Source organism: Xiphophorus couchianus, chromosome 13 (genome assembly GCF_001444195.1).
Source record: "Xiphophorus couchianus chromosome 13, X_couchianus-1.0, whole genome shotgun sequence".
Taxonomy (NCBI): Eukaryota; Metazoa; Chordata; class Actinopteri; order Cyprinodontiformes; family Poeciliidae; genus Xiphophorus; species Xiphophorus couchianus.
In genome coordinates, this window is record NC_040240.1 from 28,430,277 (window position 1) to 28,449,021 (window position 18,745).

The following is an 18,745-nucleotide window of genomic DNA, read 5'->3' on the forward strand; positions in this document are numbered from 1 at the left end:
GGAAAAGTGCACCGTCCAGATGAACAGAATGACTGAGAGCGATCTACACAGACTTCCTGCTGGGACGGAGCCAGAGGGGCAAATACTAAATACTGACTGGAAGGAGGGAATATTTATGCAGTCAATTATTTTATTTTACACATTTTTATTTAACTGTCATTGTTTTGTAGAATTTAGTTACATCACAAGATTTGCATTTTTTTGTTGTTGCTCATGACTGACTTGTAAAAGCAATAAAATGGTTAAATTAATAACAACTAATGTAGGATTTCAGTTCAGTAGCAGCATTGCTTCTAAGTACGGAACAGCTTGTTCTCACCAGAGTTGTGTTTAATGTTGTTATAGTCACTGCTGGTGAGGACTGAACATGAGTTGGATTGAATTATTAACATCTTTCGTATTACTTTGTGAAAATTATACCCCTCAGAATAACTGAAGAATTTTGAATCAATGACTTACAATAAAATTTCATTTTCATTTACGATCAATTAAGTATTTTTAAATGAAGCAATCTGTTTGCCATGAATCCACTTAGCTGCTAGATTGGAATAGTTGTTACTCATCTAACTACGTTCATTTACATTTTTCTGAGTCAACTAATTAAAGGACTCTGAGCTCGCTGCTTTAACACAGCAGCTGCTTACTGTGTAAACTATTTACACAGCTCACGACGGTTTGAAGCTGGTAAACCATCACACATCGCTAACGTCAGGCTCGTGTGAGGCTTAATGATGCAGCATATGCGTAAACTGCCAAACAACAGTGCATCCTGATAATGCAAGTCCTTTTGTACTCCGCAGCTAATGAGATTAAAAAGCCACCACTCTGCACTGCTGCTTGTTACTTCAACACAAGTCAACGTTTAAGTTAATTTAAGACACTTTAAGCGTCATATTATATCTGGACCCATAATCACTTTGTCAGGCTTTTTGTCTCAAGGTTTAAGCTGCATTACTGGATTATCAGCGCCTGTGCTGATCATAATCTAGCTGGGAATTAAAGTGTCTCTCAAAGTATAATAGTTTGTTTGTTTATTGGAGCAAGAATTATTAGTGCTTTTCTTGTTAGATGTGGCATGTTTACAGAGATCTGTGCTGTTCTATACATGAAACAGTTTTTATGTAGTCCTGCCTCAGATTCCCAGGTTAACACTGAGTGGCTGTGTTGGTCAGTTTTTATTATTTTCTTCATTTGACCAGGTAAAACCACAGCGAGATGTAGGTCTCATTTTCAAGAGGGACGTGAGCGCGCACACAACAACCTAGTCTTAATCTTAAACTTTAATCAATAATCAACCTGAATTTCAGCTGAATGGGACTATAAAGGGCATTTATATTGTATTCCTCTAATAAATATTGTTTATTTTATTATTATTTCCCTTGATTCTCTAAGAAACACAAAAATACAGGAGGCTTGTTAAATCATCTTATCTCTAACCAGCAAAAAGAATTGCGATCTTTATTTAACTGAACTGAAATAAATAGTTTTCTTATCAGAGCTTCATCTTCAGGTTGCTTTAAAAATTGTTATTGCTGGACAGCAGCTGGAGGGAGATTCTCTCAGCGAGAAAACCTGAAGAAAAATATCATCATTGTCCAGTATTTATGTGGAAAAGGAAGCAGATGCCGCTATTATCGCTGCTGCAGAAATTCATTTACCATATTGATAACAAAACTCCCAATAAAATTTAGTTTCATGTTGATTTTGACATTTCTTTTGTAGCAAAGAAATATAAAAGAAACACTAAATCTAGCAGCAGACCCTGAGTAATTGTGGTTGGTAAAATATTTGACCTTTCAGTAGTAGGAGCACAGCTAGCATTTCCTGGTTATTCAGGCCACCTGCTCAGGTACTCTGGATGCAACAGCTGCAAACAGTCTCACAACTGTAGTTTTAAAACAGTGTTAGCTTAATAAGAGTGGTAAGAAAAAGAAAAACATAGAGAATCATTAGTCAAAGAGAGGAAGCGTTGTGTCGGTCTGTCCGAGGCAGACGAAATGCCAGCAGGTTTTGAACTGTAACTATTTCAAACTTTAGAACAGAGCACATTTTAACAAACTGGAGCAGGTTAATGTTTACTGTGCTATAACCTGTCTGAGTTAGGAACAGCTAAATAAGTCTCTATTAGCAGTGATCTAAAGGTACATTTCATAAACTTTGTCACATAACTGCTGCAGTTAGAAACAGTCCAAACCTCACAGACTCATTGTGCTAAAAACCTCTTCACAGAACATTTTGTGATTTTATGAGAAAATGTTTTTGCTGCTGTGGTCATCATAAAACAACAGCCTGCATTTGAAACACTTTCTGCCCATATACAGTCAGCTCACTCCACCTCTGTCTGATACAGGATGGTACCTGAACGCATCTCAACTGCTTCATCAGAACCAGCAACTGCTGGAGGATCCAGACTGGGACTCCCAGTCTGGATCTGGTTGTCATTCTTAGCTCAAATGTTTTCTTGTGCTCAGCTTTGGAATCACTGAGGTTATGTCAATCATCTGAACATCAGCTGCTGAAATAAATATGACAGGTCAGTGTGTGTTGCTCAGTGTGTTCTGCTTCCTGCAACCTCATGTTTCTGCCTCAGAATCTCAATAAAAAGACTTGATCGCATTAAAGCTTATCCCCTCATTACTGAACAGGGAGCCTGATCAATATGGCTGAGTACAGACTAAGCATATTATCTGAAATGGACCATGACCTCATCATGTTACTCATGTGCTAATAATTAGTAATAGACAGTAAAAAGGATGGATGGATGGATGGATGGATGGATGGATGGATGGATGGATGGATGGATGGATGGATGGATGGATGGATGGATGGATGGATGGATGGATATTGTCCCCATGAAAGTGATCAAAATTAGCTGCCTTGTTTCAAATCTTTTAATGATTCTATTATAGTAATTTTTTCCTCATAATTTGACCTTATAAATCTCTGTGTCAAGTGAAATGCTAAATATCATTTTTACTGTATGTATTGTTGCATGGACAGAGTGGGTGAGTTTATTTTTGTAGCTTGTTTCTCAATCAAAAGTGAAATGATATTGTACGCTGATTGTACACTTTAATTGGTTGTGCTTTCTCAATAAATATATCTAAAAGGCAAGCTGCTAGAACCACATTGAGGGAGTTGGGGAGTCTTAGAGGTAACAGAAGTGTGAGGTCTGTAAAGTCATGCTTCAGCTGGAATAGCTGTTTGGGTGAAGATGCTTCTTCCTCTTCATCACATCATCTTGTGTGTGTCTGGAGCTTCTTTCCACTCTGGATCTTCTGGCTAATTGCTTACTGTAGGTGCGGCACACAAAGATCCTAATCTGTGACATTGCCAGTGGAAGTGGCACATCAAGGATTTGCGGAGTGTGAGATTAGTGCCCTACGTCGTCATAAATCTCTGCTTCCCAATTCGGCCGGGTGGTGGCGGGTGGGGCAATTGCTAGGTGTAGTCTGCGCTCCGTGGATTTGCTGGATCAAATGTTTGTTCTTCTTTGGTGCAACTTGATGAAGTTGTTTTTTTTTCTTGGGTTTTTTTTTTTGTTTTTTTGGGAGTTTGAGGATGGATATTTCATTTATTTAGCTTGATTGGTTGATCCTGCCTGTTTTGTAACTCCAGAGAAGAGATCTGAGGTTAGTTTATGGTGCTCTGTGGCTCTTCATGATGAACTACTGCATACCGGACATGTACGAGATGCCCCACTCTGGGGTCGGGGGTTACGCCGTTCAGGGTGGCGGGGAGCATTGCATGTACCCTGGGGATGGGGCCGGTTACGGACACTACGAGACCCAGCCCCTGCATCACCCGCCCTGCATGGAGCAGGCCTGGCCCCCCGGCCAGCACTACTCCTGCTCCTACGCTGCCGGCCCTTCCTCCTTTAAGAACGAGTTCTGCAACATGGAGGTTCCTCTCAGCCACTTCCACCATCAGCCTGAGTATTTTCCTGAGATTAAACCTGATTATTCACATCTGCAGTGGATGCAAGGGGCCCACAGAAAAGGTATGGCATTTGGACCTCTGGGTCAAAATGATTTGTATGAGTGGAGTCGACTGCTGCATGTCCAAATTCATACGTTACATTGATTAATCCAGCCTCCAGGAGCTAGTTTGATTAGATCTGTGTGATTATTAGTGTTGACTCTGTAGTGATTTATGAATCGATTCTGTGCGGCTTTTTTAAATTAAGTGTGATCAGCATGAAGCCACAACTCCTGGCATCCCGCAGTGGAAGGCGGCTCCAGAGGGTTTGACTGAGGCGAGTTTAGGTTCTGTATTGATTGATACCGAGGCAACAGAAGGCTGATGTTCGATTCATTATTTCTTTTTTTTTTGTCTTTTAATAAAGCCCTAAATAGATATTGATCAGTTTGTGCACCTCCGATCCTGAAGACTGACCGGCTCCAAGCTCTGATCTCATTAGGGCCAGAGCGAGATGTTAACGAAGTTAGCTGGAAGATTACTTTGGAAGGAAAAAACTAATCTGGGGCTGGGATTCTACATAACACATTTAACATGATATGTTATTCACACGTAGTAGAAACTGACAATAGTGTGTGTGTGGGGGGGGCAGGGGGGGGTTTGTGTGTGTGATTTAAAGTAGTTTCATATTGATGTCTTTACATTTGTTCCACTTTTGTAATTATAAATCAGACAAAAGCAAATTAATCAAGTTAAAACCTCAAACAAAAACCAGATTTCTACACCAGTCTGGATTCTGTTTAAGAATAGAGAAATTTCACTACCTTTATCAAATTATCAAATTGCCTAAGCATTTAATTCTGCATTCCTGACAAAGAACTATTGTAAGTGAATAAATGTAGATGTTTAAAACATGGCAGGAGTTCCTTAGCATCACTTGTTGTGCTCAGCATCAGATCAGCTCTACTGGATCTGAGAAACAGGAGCTTCATGAGTAACTGTTAGATATTCTGTGCTTTAAATACAACCACAATAAAGTATGTCCCTGTTCTATGTTTCTGCCTGCAGGTTACATACCGAGCTACCTGGACAAGGATGAGCTGTGTGTAGTGTGCGGGGACAAAGCCACAGGCTACCACTACCGCTGCATCACATGCGAAGGCTGCAAGGTATCGTGACGAGCCTTCTGGTTGTGTTACGCAGCCGTAGCTATCGCTGATCAGCCTTGATCATGCAGCCGCTTCCTTTGCAGGGGTTCTTCAGGAGAACCATTCAGAAGAACCTGAACCCAACCTACGCCTGCAAGTACGAGGGGAAGTGTGTCATCGACAAGGTGACGAGGAACCAGTGCCAAGAATGTCGCTTCAAGAAGTGCATAGCGGTAGGAATGGCAACAGACTGTGAGTACATTAACTCCTATTGTTTTTGTTTGTCTTAATGTGTGTGTGTGTGTGTGTGTGTGTGTGTGTGTGTGTGTGTGTGTGTGTGTGTGTGTGTGTGTGTGTGTGTGTGTGTGTGTGTGTGTGCGTGTGTGTGCGTGTGTGTGTGTGTGTGTGCGTGTTAATAGTTTCTTAACCTATTCATCTTAAATCCTTTTAAAACCCGGGGGATGTCTGATAATCTGTACACTAAAACCTTTGTTTCAAATAATCTGCACAAACTGGACATGTGACGTCATTTACACACACTGGATGTTTTTAATAAAAAAAACGTTTCACTGCACCATAATGTTATTATAAACCAAAACTGCATTCAACACTTCGTATTTCTGATGCATTTTCCATACAAATAAAACAAAGCTATTCAGCATGGTGAATATTTTCCTCCTGAATGCAAAAAAAAATACTTTTAATAAACAATGTTTAAGTTATTTCTGTTAAATTTTTTTTTTTTAATTCTGCTTACAGCAAATGAAACATGACGTTTAGGATTAGAATAAATTACAAAATGAAAACTTTTTAACAAAATATTAGCTCATTTAGAAGAATTATTCTAAATTATTGATTATTTAATTTAAAAAAATTAAAAATTACAGAGCTCTAATTCACAATTAATGTAATGTAACTAACAAACACAACCCTTAACATGAAACCTAATTATAATCTATGCAGTTAGAAAAACTGAAAAAAGTACAATTATTAATTATTAGTAAAAAGAAAAAAATCATTATGAAATTATATTTCCAGTTCTCTGCTGTTCATTAGATCGAAAATAAACATAGGAAATTCAGCTTAAATTATATCTGTCCATAATATTTATTCATTTCAGAGACAAACTAACAAGTCTCATAATTCATCTGTAATAATAAAACATTTGCTGGTTGTGAATGCAGAGTGTGTGTAAGCTTTAGGTTGTGTGCTGATTTGTAGCCAGCTGAGTCACTCCCCTCTGCCCCCCCTTCTCCTCCTCCTCTTCCTGTCTGCTCTCATCATCCCCGCTCTCCGCCGCTGCTCTCGGCTCCAGTGGTTCTGGACGACAGCAAGAGGCTGGCCAAGCGGAAGCTGATCGAGGAGAACCGGGAGCGCCGGCGGAAGGAGGAGCTGCAGAAGACGGCGTGGGACCGACTGGAGCCCACCCAGGAGGAGTGGGAGCTCATCCGCCTGGTGACGGAGGCCCACATGTCCACCAACGCTCAGGGCAGCCACTGGAAGCAGAAGAGGAAATTCCTGGTGAGATGTCCCCCCCCCCCCCCCCCCTCCCGCGCCCCTCCTCTTCCTCACCACAGCCATGATTGCATTGATTTACTCTGCCTCATCCGAGCCCCCAGCCCCATCACAGCCCTGTTCCCCTCTGCCTCCACAGCCACTGTTCCACTGCTCCCTGTGTTAATATGTCCATGTGTTGTTTTTGTATCTCCTTGTAGAGGAGGTGAGGAGAGTTAGCTGGACGAAGGAGAACAGTGTTCCTGAACGCAGCAGCACTTATTTAAAATGGAACATCTTACTTATGTCATGTTGTCTGTCTCTAAGCAACAACCTTTAATTGCTGCTACTAATCACTCAATTTTACTTTCAAAGTTCTCTTTTGCTGTTGTTGTTTTTTTCTCTCTCTTCAGCGGCTTCTGATTTTATGCTTCAGAGCTGTTTTTGCTGTTTTGTTTGTTTAACAAATTTGCTTTTTTTCTGTTTAATCTAATAATTCTGTTCAGATTAAGTTTGTCTGCTGGGAATTTCATCTTGAGTTTCTGTGGCAGGATTCCAACTGCGTTTTTGTAGCATGTATATTTTCAGCCCTGTTATGTTTTTGTTCTCAATTTGAATATTCTTATCTGTATACTCTCATGTCTCTCATAGTTAAAACCATGATTGTGTAAAATTAGCCCAGTAACAGTCATATTAGTGACTCTTGTTAAAATTAGCATGCGGCTGTTTAAAGGAAACTTCCGTGTTTTAATCCCGCCACAGAAACTCAGCTGGAACTCCTTCATCTCTGCGCCTGTTTTCTGTCTGCTCACCTTTCATCTGTCTTCAGTTTAACTTGTTTTCTTCTTAGTTGACTTGACACGGGTTCTTCATTGAAACTTCACGATTCCTGTTGATCATCCAACAGGTCGAGGAAGCAATGCTTCTTAATGAAATAACATGTAATTTATTCTATACTTCTGACCAGAGTGCAGCAGGGGTGAAGGACACTAAGGTAAGAACCTGCAGCTATAACCAATAAAATCATAACAGGGCCCAAAACTAGTTTCCCAACATCGACACATGAATGTTATTTTAATAAAACACAAATCATAAAATATGTAAATTTCCTTGTTCTCTGTCCTCTAGCCAGAGGATTGTGGTCAAGCCTCCATGGTCAATGCAGCGGAGGAAAACAAAGTGGATATTGAAGCCTTCAGTCAGTTTACAAAAATTATCACCCCTGCCATAACCCGAGTGGTGGACTTTGCCAAAAAACTGCCAATGTTCTGTGAGGTAGGTGTCAGAGGCGAGAGTTCTGCTGCCGGCAAAAAACTGATCCAAAACATTAACAGCACCAAGAAAAAGCTGGAAATAATTTGGACACTTTTCTCAGTGTCAATGTTGTGTAACTAAAGAATATTATTTTAGATTTACCTGCAAATCTGTTGTGTTTTTCCTAAGTAAGCACCAAGAAGTGTATTATTTATGTTTCTATAATTATGAAAGAATAAATATTTTGTCTTGTCAAATAGGATTTTTTTAAAATATAATTTTCTCTAAAGATAATAAAATATAATTCAAAATATATGAATAAACAAGGAATAAAAGGGGTACTACACATAATATGGCATAATAATAATAAGTAAATATTGTTGAAGTTATTGGAAAGAAATCATGTAATCTTGAAAGCTTAAATTAAATTACATATTTAATATGACGACTGGTATTAATATTTATTGTAATTTGCATTCTAAAGCAAATTATAAAACTTTAGACTTTGGCTGTCTTAAGTTATTCCATGCTTAGTAGATAACACTAATGCTAATGCTGTTAGCATCATGCCACCATTAACATTGTTAGTGTTGAGTTTTTCTTCCTCTGTGTGATTCCACTCTCTGACGGTCATTAACATTCCGTGGTCTGTGTGTGTCCCGACGTTCCCAGCTGCCTTGTGAAGACCAGATCATCCTGCTGAAAGGTTGCTGCATGGAGATCATGTCGCTGCGAGCGGCCGTACGCTACGACCCGGACAGCGAAACCCTCACGCTCAACGGGGAAATGGCAGTGACTCGAGGTCAGCTGAAAAACGGAGGACTGGGCGTGGTGTCGGATGCCATCTTTGATCTGGGCGTGTCGTTGGCCTCCTTCAACCTGGACGACTCTGAGGTGGCTCTCCTGCAGGCTGTAATCCTTCTGTCATCCGGTAAGCCGGATGAAAACCCACTGCTCTGCTCCTCTCCTGTTTTTATTCTTGACCACTTTATAGATGTTTTTATATTAATCGTTAAACTTTAAACCGGCAGATTGTTTGGTGCGTGCTGCGTCCACAAACACTGACTTTACTCCATCTCCTGTTGAGGCACAGATTGAGTGAATACTTGGCTTTGACATGAAATCCATATTAAACAATCAATTAATTAACATAATCAGTGTGAGGAGCTTTGTCCAGCTAGCTTGGGTCTGTGTGCTCCTCAATGAAGATCAATACTGCTCATGCAGAACGGAGGCGGGGCCAAGCTACCCTTCTGTTCTGCTCACTGGAAGCATTTCTAGTTTTAATATGAAACACATCACAGCTTCCATTTTTTATTATCATTTAATGGTGTTTATTACTTCCCACATAAAGACAGCAGCAAGTATTAGAAGCAATCAATGGCAGTAAAATACTGTAACATGGAATTAGCATATTAGTGTAAAAATCATTTCTCATGTTAATTAAGGAAAACAACTTGTAATCAGTGCCTACAGGACACCGCCTGGCATAAAATCACCTTTTTCAAAAAGTCGCAAACAAAATTGCAAATGTTTTATGTTTCATTTTTGCCCTAATATGGTCCTACAAAACAGTTGGAATTGCTGCACATAACCTTCCCAAGAAAGAAGGAATCTAAAGATGGATCTTGGGAAGAAAAGGATTTGCACATTTTCAATGCTATTTGAAAATGTACAAAGAACATTTCCAAGTACCTTCTCAAAACTCTTAATACAAATCAAATCATGTCCTGAGGAGAGGTCAAAGTGCAAAAGAAGAATTCCGTGTTGGTCATTCAAGTTAACATGAACTGTTTACAGAGCAGGACCAAATCATGCAAAACATCTGTAAATAGTCTCGCAAAAATATAAAAAGAAAAGGCAATTGTTAGCGCTTAGCATCACACATCTTTCATCTCCGGTTCAGCTTTCAAGAGACGCCGTGGAACAGGAAGTTAAATTAGACGCCTGGTTAGAGTGTGTGAGACAGAGAGACAGAACCTGAAGAGAATAAACGAGTTCAGTTTAACAATTCACAGCATCATCCTCATCCAGCCATCAGAACATGAACAAAACTCCTGCTAATATTTATACCAGTTTAAAAGTTACTTTCTGCTGGGGTGGTTGTTTATTGTGATAAATGCATTTTCCTGATAAGATTTTGATTTATTGGCATAATAAATATTAATTAATCATATTTTAAAACCCATAAAACTGTCAGGATTGTTATTTTTACTATTTGTTTTCACTGTTTGTTCAATGAAAATGTAATAAATGAATTTGGAAATCTGACTATAAATGCTGTTGCTGTGTGCATTTCAGTAACATAAATCACTCTTCTTTATGTGACTGGTGTCTTAAAGAACCTGGTTACCATGGGAATGTTCTTCAGGAGCAGTGTGTGTGCTCGTTAGTCTATCATTGCTGAGTCATACAGCTATCTAAAAAAAAGTCACCTTTAAAATGATCACAACACCAAAAAAATATTGTGAAAAAACTTTCAGTGTGTATCACCCACCCCTACTTTATGATCACCTTTTATTTTCATTTCTTTTTTTTTAATTATTTTTGCTTTATTCACTCAATAATAAATATAAACAGTTCATGTGACAACTAAAATAAATGATGACTGAAAAGGAGCAGAAGGAAGCATTAACTTATGACATCTGCCTCCTGTTCACATAAAAAGAAAATTAGCTGCTCCTTTAACTGCAGCAAACTCGTTTAGGATTCTCTGCCGCCTCCTGGTTGTCATAGTAACTGTGGTTGTGTGCCCAGATCGTCCAGGCCTGACCAGCGTGGAGCGAATCGAGCGCTGCCAAGAAGAGTTCCTGCTGGCCTTCGAACATTACATCAACTACCGCAAGCACAAGGTGGCGCACTTCTGGCCCAAGCTGCTGATGAAGGTGACGGACCTTCGCATGATCGGCGCCTGCCACGCCAGCCGCTTCCTCCACATGAAAGTGGAGTGTCCCACCGAGCTGTTCCCTCCGCTCTTCCTGGAGGTCTTCGAGGACTGACCAACGGACGGCAGTGTATGAGTGTGTATGGACTGTGTGTACATGCGTTGTCCAAAGCCTGGGCGCCCTGGTGGTCTCGGGGGCGGTACCAGCCGGAGGCCCGTCTCCCCGAACTCTCTGATAGCACTACTGAGTGTCACTTCATTCCATAGTTTAGGACTAGCTCCCTGGTCTAGTTTTGGATGAAACCATTCCTCACATTGCGGGTACATGTGAATAGCCTTTATTTCTTTTCCTGGTTTGTCGTTATTTTTGTGCATATAACCTCTCACCTCCAATTTGACTCTAGTTTTTTTTTTCTTTTTTGACAATTGTACAGTTGGCATATTGGTGATTTTCTTAACAGCTGTTTGAACGTTAGAAACTATGGAGATATTGTTTTTTTTTTCTTTCATGTTCTACAGAAACTCAGTGAAAGTTGACCTGATGCAGAGAATCAGAGCAGCTCTGATGATTCTCCATTTGGTTTCTGGTTCGTTCACTTTGTCCTGAGGAATCCTACTGTCTCCTGACTCACTCCGTAAACCAGCTGCTCATATCAAATAAAGCTGCGTTCAGAAGCTCTCGGAAAAATCTGAACTTTGGAAGCAGGCAGCCGCTGCGAATGAGCTGCACAACCCCCACTGTTCTGCTGCACACTGCTAGGCAGCTGGCTGAAAGAAGTCTGCTGCACTTTTCTCACTCTTACTAGAAAAACAGACGAAACACAATAAAGTAGCTGGTAAACATGCAAGACGTCTGTCAGTCAGCTGCTGCTGTTATTCTATAGTAAACAGAACCAAATGTTCTGTTCTGCACAATTAGCAACTCGTACATTTCGTCTAGTTCTTATTTAAAGTCGCAGTCTAAATAAAAACAAACAACATCGTTGTAATATACCAGATTACTTTTGCAGCAGTAGGAAATATTTTTGCTACAATGTTTTAAATGAAAATTGTTTTTTGTTCGTCTTAATAGCCTGAAATGTTTCTCTGGAATATCACACTTATCCTCAGATGAGGCTCCATGCAGTGAGAAAAGCTGAACAATGTGCAACGTCATTTAGACCAGAATGTATAAAGCATGATTTGTTTTTTTCAATTTGGCTAGATTTTTGCAGAACTATATTTTTGTAACACAGAAATACTCTAACTAGACGCTTAAAACACTTTGTGACAATCTATAACAGCTGGGGAAACGAATCAAACTAAGGTGCTAGCTCTCTATTTCAGGGAAGATACTGAGTACTCAACTTCTTAGCAGATCCCCACAGCAAAAAATGCAAAATTAGAATTTTTTAATTTTGTTGCAAAAATTAGAATCCCCCCTGAAGTCAGACTAAACTGAAACAAGCTGATCAAATGGGAGATTCAGACTGAGCCGACAGCTGAGGGAACGCTGCTGTGTTAAACTGCTCCTCAGCCCCACAGGCTGGTCAGGAATAACAAACACGACCTCACTGCTGGCCAGAACCACAATCACTGCTCATCATAGGGAATCTGATTTTGTGCCAAAATAAAGTGCGTGACCCCTAACCCTTCCCCCTCCCTCCCCTCACACATTGAAATAATTTCTTAGATGTTAAGATGGTGAATATGATCATATTTAATATCTTGTAAAACGTGACGGGGACAGAGAGTGAGTCATGTTTCAGTGAAGATCTCAGCCATGGTGATCGGGGCTCTCATCCAATCATGTCAGTATTGTCTCCTCTTCGTTTCCAGCTCTCTGTAATCACAACACTGTAAGCTGAAGCAGTGATGTCATGGTGCTATGATGGTGAAATGAACTGAGTTCTTATTTTACATTTCTGAATCGCAGCTCGGCATGCAGTGACACACATGTACACTATAACACAAACATAATGTCATATACAGGACTCCTGACACCTCCACCAATCAGCCATAACATTATGACTGTGTCAGCGCGCCGTTCCTCCCAAACCAGCTGCGCCCCGTTAACGGGGTCAGTGGCTCATCGTTTCGCTCTAGATGATCTCTGACATCATCAGATGTTCAGTTGGACTGAAACCGGGCCAGTACCTCTAAGAAGGAAAGGAAAACACTGCAAAAACACAAAATCTTACCAAGTAGTTTTGTCTTGTTTTCAGTGCAAATATCTCCACAGCACACTTGAAGTAAGACAAAACTAACTTAAAAGTAACTTCTTAGCCAGATAAAGGAGTTTCTCATGTATAGATTTAAAAAGTTATAGTTCCACTGGCAGATTTTCTTCACAACTAAGCAATGTTTGTTTATTTGGATCCCTACAGCCATCGCCATAACGATAGCTACTCTTCCTGTGGTCCACAATGAATCAATCAATCGCATGAAAAATTTAAATGAGCTTGATCATTTCCATATTTTTGGAAGGCCAGTTTTGTTTATAGGCACAAAATAATCCATTTTTCTCCTGGTCCGACTGTCTGTGGTTTCCATTTCTGTTTTATTTATTGTTTTTGGTTGGTGTGTCTTATTTTACATATTTCAAATATCTTCCAGTTCCAGTATTAAGTGTTCTTTACTAAATTAAAGTTTATTGGTCTTTAGTGTTGTTATGCCATTATCAATACATGACTTAAAAATGGTCTCATAAAACCAGTTGTATCATTTATCATAATAATTTCTGGGACAATTTATCAGTTAGCAAAATGTGTTATCGTGATAAAGACTTTATGTCTCCAGACCAACTGCCCTCATAGCGCCACCTGAGACATTTTCCTGATTTAAGTGAAAAAATCCACTTGTGGAACTTACACTTTAGCAATTAATGACTCAAAACAAGCAGCTATGACTTGCAGAAAAGTCACTTGAATGTTATTTTTGTCTAATTCTAAGTGTGTCAAGATATCAGTACTGGAATCTAAAGCAAATACTTGGTGTTATTTTGTGTTTTTTCAGTGTTGGTCAGTTTATTATTACTATTATTATTATTATGAAGGTCTGGACTCAACCATGACAGTTAGAGGTACATGTGGAGGTTTCAGGTTCTGGTCCAGTTTAGCAGCACTCAGACCCAGCCGTCCATGTAATGTAAAACCAGATCTAGTTCATGGGCTTCTCCCATTCTGCTGACAAACATGGAGGAACATGAATGACTGAGCTGAGTGGTCTGAGCGCCGTCAGACGGCGCCGGGCCCAGCGAACAGCACCGCACAAAGTCCTGACACCTTTCCACCTGAATCAGCACTTTGAGCTACAGCTGAGGAACCAGGCTGGGTTTCTGCTAACGAAGAGATGAAAAAGGCAAAGGAGGGCGACTTTATGTGGTCTAACGTTTAAATTATGAATCTCTGTGGTGATTGAGGAAGCAAATCCTTAAATATGCAGTAATATGTTAGGGTTTAAAATTGTCTACCTTATGAGTCAGAAACAACCACAGTCCTATCAGGATTCCCTTATGAGACACCTGGAAATGTCAGAAGCGTCCTCATGCTTTGGGGTCTTCACACGTTAGCCAGGGGTCTCACAAATACTTCTGACTCGATGGAAAAAAATCTAAAAGCAAATTAAATAGGCCGATTGTATTTCCTATAGGATAGGAATGGTGTTGAATTTGCTGTATTATTAATAATACAGCAAAATTACTGACAAAATACGTCTAGTTTTCACATTGTTAGGGGCTTGATTGAACAAATTTATTCTCAGAATAAAAACGCGTTTTGCGTCGCTTTCTTTCAAAATGTTCAGCTGAGTTTAATCAATTTTGCATAATCAGTTTGGGTGCAGCAAAGTTTTCAGTAAAAGTCTCTGGATAAACATGACAAGGTGGGACTGAACAGGACGTCAGTGGTTCACTCCCACTAGTCAGTGGTCATAATGTTATGGCTGATTGAATGACTTGCTCAGAAAACGCAGGTCAGAGTCGCCTCTGCCAGCTGGTGGGACCTGAAGGCTGAATGAATGTTAACTTGTCCAAAACAAACCTGATATCATCAGCTGGTCGTCATCCACTAAAGAGGCTGGTGAGATTGTGAAAAAAAAAAAAAAAGAACCGTCTCACTTTCATGTCATTGTTTTAATCAGCATGTTGTGTTTTTGTTGATGTTCAGAGATTATCAGGTTTTTATTCCGGTGGAAAGAGTTTCATTCGTCTGTCTGGCTTTCACTAAGCTTCCCTCTCTACCTGAAAACAGCTTGTGGTTTTATTATGTACTTTTTCTCTCATTTCTGTGAAGTGATGCCTTTTTATCAAAGCAATAGACTTGCTACAGTGTTAGAAAGACCTGGACCTCACACCAACACACACACACACACACACCTCGCGAACTGTACAGGTTGAAACAAAATGCACAGACAATCAGACGGAGGAGGACGCAACGGTGCCCAAACTCAGGTAGCCCAACCTGAAATGCAGGGTCAGGCCTTTTGGGGAAGCAGCACTGACCACCTTTATGTGCACACGGCACATAATGACTTTGTAGGTAGAGGCTCCATCTGTGGTCTGACCTCTTGTTACAAACAGATTCTATGTCATGTGGCCCTCTTCAACCAAAAACGTCCAGGAAGTAAACTCAGGGAACTAAACAAGGCCCCAGGCCTCCCCTCACTTTTATTATTTCTGATCCCTTTACAATATTTATTTATTAAATAATAAAAGTTCACTAAAGAAAGACAGACAACTCTTAACATGTTCTACTGATGCATTGCCAGATCCAAAGTGGATTCAAAATTGTCTTATGAAAGAGAATATGCATGATTTCAGAAAAAATACATATTATACTGTCTGGTTATGATGCAAAACCAATGGATGTAGCATTTGGTGCTAAATGCTATTAGCAATACAAGTCCATAATATATGTCCCTTCATTTTAAGTGTTCAAACACAAAAGGAACATGTTTTAAAAATGTATATTCTACAAATAAAAATATCTAACACTAAACCATAAGAAGAGCTGGTAATTAGCCGTAGTTTTCACTACGTCTGTTTGTATCCAATATGGCCGGTGAGCGGCCATATTGGAGACAAAACTCTGGTCTGTCCGGTGAGCTTTGTCTTTCCCGGTTTGAATTGTGACGATGGAGGCAGAAGGGAAGGGTGTATAAATGAGTAACCATAGAAACCAGGAGTTTGTGATTTTTCAAGTTACAAAAGATTATGAGACTCATGAAGCACTTTGAAACTTCTTGGGAAGTTAGCTGTTAGCTTCTTCTGTGTCTTCCAGTCTGGTCTTATCTAGTTATTGTATCAATCTAATGGGAACAAAAGACACTTTTTATCAATCAACATCAATTAATATATAAATAAATCAGAGATCTGGTCTTCGTCATGTTAACACGTTAAAAGTCCAGATGTCAGGTGGACACTAATATCACTGTAATGCATAAACATTGTGTTTAAAAAAGTTTCTTCCTGTGTGTAAGCAAATGAGCAGCAGCCATGATGCTATGATATAATGCTAATTTAGCTGTGAAAAAACAAAAATGCCTTCAGTTCTCAATATTCCATCCATCAACAGTAAGGTTTAACGTGTCGGTGTTACCTCACTTCACCAAATATGTTGAGAGCAACGAAAGGCTGCTGGTACAGTCCTGACTAAACACTCTAAGGATGTGTGTAGTTAGTTCGCTCTTTCCCAGCCATTCTTCTGAGGTCAAACTCAGTGTGGTTGAAGTTCTCTCTCTTTTTTTAGCCTTTTTTAAAACGTCTATTGAGAATGGTCAAAGGGTCCATAAACAACAAAATAGTTCAACTGATCTCCAAATATCACACTCCTGCTCTGCTGTTTTGTCCCTGTCAGGAGGACGGAAGCAGCTGAAAGTCCAGCTTTCAGTTTCCAAATGAATCTCTAGGAAAACTTCATGTTGCGTTTGTGACAGCAGAACTCCAGATGAACAAACCAAAACTGATGATTTCCTTAAACGCAAACTCAGTTCTGGTTTTAGACCCAGAGCCCGTTTTTATTTTCAACATGTTCTCATTGTCGGTGCAAATAAATGTCGTCAGTGCTGACGGAACCGGTGCCTGTTCACTGTTCTCTCTCCCCACTTGTTCTTCTCAAGGTTACTCAGTCACAAACCAATCAAAAGACTTGCACCATAGAAAAGGTTTGTTTTTTTTTTTTACAGTAGAGTTGAAATAGGATGTATATTTTCAGAATGCAGATTTTTTTTTAACGTTGGCATAAGATGCACATGGTATTGTTTTTGCATAGTATTAACAAAGTGATTGCTCTCCTGCTGGCCCAACATCATGGCAGAGGAACTGAGCAAAGCAGCTAAAATCATAAAATGTTAGAGCAGCATTAGTTGTTCGGTAAAATCCATATCACAGGACTGTAGCTGGACTTCACTGTCAGTACAAAATGCAGCAGCTACACTTGCACACAAGCGTAGAAAAACCTCTGGATGCTGGTGTAGCCACTGTCAGCCCAGACGTCCCTCCTTTGTACATTGAGTGTTGTTCCTTGTATGACGCGTTCTACACTGACTGGAAGAGAAAGGCAGTGATGGTGCGAATGAATTGGTTTTACTGGAACCGTCCTCTGGTAATCAGCTCCCCAGTGGTTGTACATGAACACAGAGGACCTGGGGAAGGTTTTGAAATGCACACAATGGATGATGGTTGCAAGTAATGTGAGAATAAACATGGTTTTAAGAGTTTTGTCGTTGCATGTTTTTTTTTTCATCTCTTGTTTTTTTCTGCATGAAATTAATCATCTTAATGTCAGACCTTCAAGTATTAAATACATCCAGGTAATCCATATTTGATTCAAATTACATTTAACAATGTATGAAATCAGTTCATTGTTGTTGTCATACCAAACGATGTAATTAATAAGGATTGTTTTTCAAACTGAGTGCTCAGAAAATATTCCTCTGTGCTCCATCCATCACTCAGCCAGCGTCCTACTTAAGGCTGAAGTCCAGTGAAAGGTCCAGTCTGCTCCCAGCCTGATGTTGGCCGTGTAAGGGTAATAAAGTTTGATAATGTGGATAAGAGCCCTGGATCACATGCCAGAGTAGAGAAACAACAACTTAGCTTAATGAAATTTGTTAACATAAAAAAAGTTAGACATTTAGTTATTGAGCTACTTCAAGTTACTTTTCACAGTTCCTGTAGTTCTTGAGCAGTACTACATGTAGAAACTCTGAATTTAATCATACTTCCTGATCCGCTTCAAAATCCATTTATACACACATTCATATACACACATATATTAATATGCACACATATATTAGTGCATGTTTTGCTAACGTTTTCCTTCTTTTATGAATGTAATCAGTATTCAAGTTTTTGAAAATTATGAAGTTATAGTCCATTTCATTTGTAATAACAGCTACATTAATGGATATATAATAAACCTATGCATCACTTCACACCTGCTGATGCGTAGGACTAATGTTGACCTAATGTGTCATTTATATTAGGAAGATCTCCTTTTTTTGCCTCCAGCCCTGGGGGCCACATCCTGGTCGGCCCCTGGTCCCTGGTCATAGTAACTTCTGGACCTGAACAACAATCTGACATCTGGTCGTGCTTTTAGAGCTCATCGACCCTGGACACAAACCCAGTGTGTTCTGGTTCTGGTGGACCTTAAGGTGGCTCAGTGAGCAGAGGTCAGCGACTCACCGCAGGACATTTTGGTCCTCCGGACGTGTTCAGGATCATCTGCTTGGCCCGATCCACTCCGAGATCCTGTGATGATACCATGTCACCAGATCTGACATGACTACCTGGGCATGACTACCGATGGGATCAGAAGGAAGGTTCCTTCTGATCCCATCGGTAGTCATGCCCAGGTGTCATCCACACATCTCAGAGTTACGTTGTCCTCATGTGTGGCATGGTCTTATGAAAGAACTGTGTGTCTGACGTTTCATAACGTGTCTTCTCTGGAACATGATGATGGGTGCTGGCCTTAAACCAGAAGATGCACCTGGTTCTGGAGAACCTCTTCAGAATCCTCTGGTCAGGTTTTGTGGACCTACAGACGGGTCAGTCCCCCTCAGA

General features: G+C 40.0%; 1 protein-coding gene across 7 annotated transcripts in view; it reads left to right on the forward strand.

The window, feature by feature from the left end:
• The window catches only part of thrb (thyroid hormone receptor beta), a 98,204-nt gene extending 80,810 nt beyond the window's left edge, over positions 1-17,394 (forward strand). For 2 of the 7 annotated variants that reach the window (XM_028036179.1, XM_028036180.1), the window contains 7 exons: positions 4,987-5,087; positions 5,171-5,318; positions 6,382-6,587; positions 7,468-7,554; positions 7,689-7,835; positions 8,487-8,745; positions 10,572-17,392. In XM_028036179.1, the coding sequence (XP_027891980.1) occupies positions 4,987-5,087; positions 5,171-5,318; positions 6,382-6,587; positions 7,468-7,554; positions 7,689-7,835; positions 8,487-8,745; positions 10,572-10,813 (1,190 nt within the window). In that variant the 3' untranslated portion in view covers positions 10,814-17,392. Of the gene's footprint in view, positions 1-3,645; positions 4,001-4,986; positions 5,088-5,170; positions 5,319-6,381; positions 6,588-6,781; positions 6,787-7,467; positions 7,555-7,688; positions 7,836-8,486; positions 8,746-10,571 lie in introns of those variants that run through there. The other 5 variants (XM_028036182.1, XM_028036184.1, XM_028036185.1 and 2 more) reach the window with 5 other exon arrangements.
• The last annotated feature ends 1,351 nt before the right edge of the window (positions 17,395-18,745 follow it).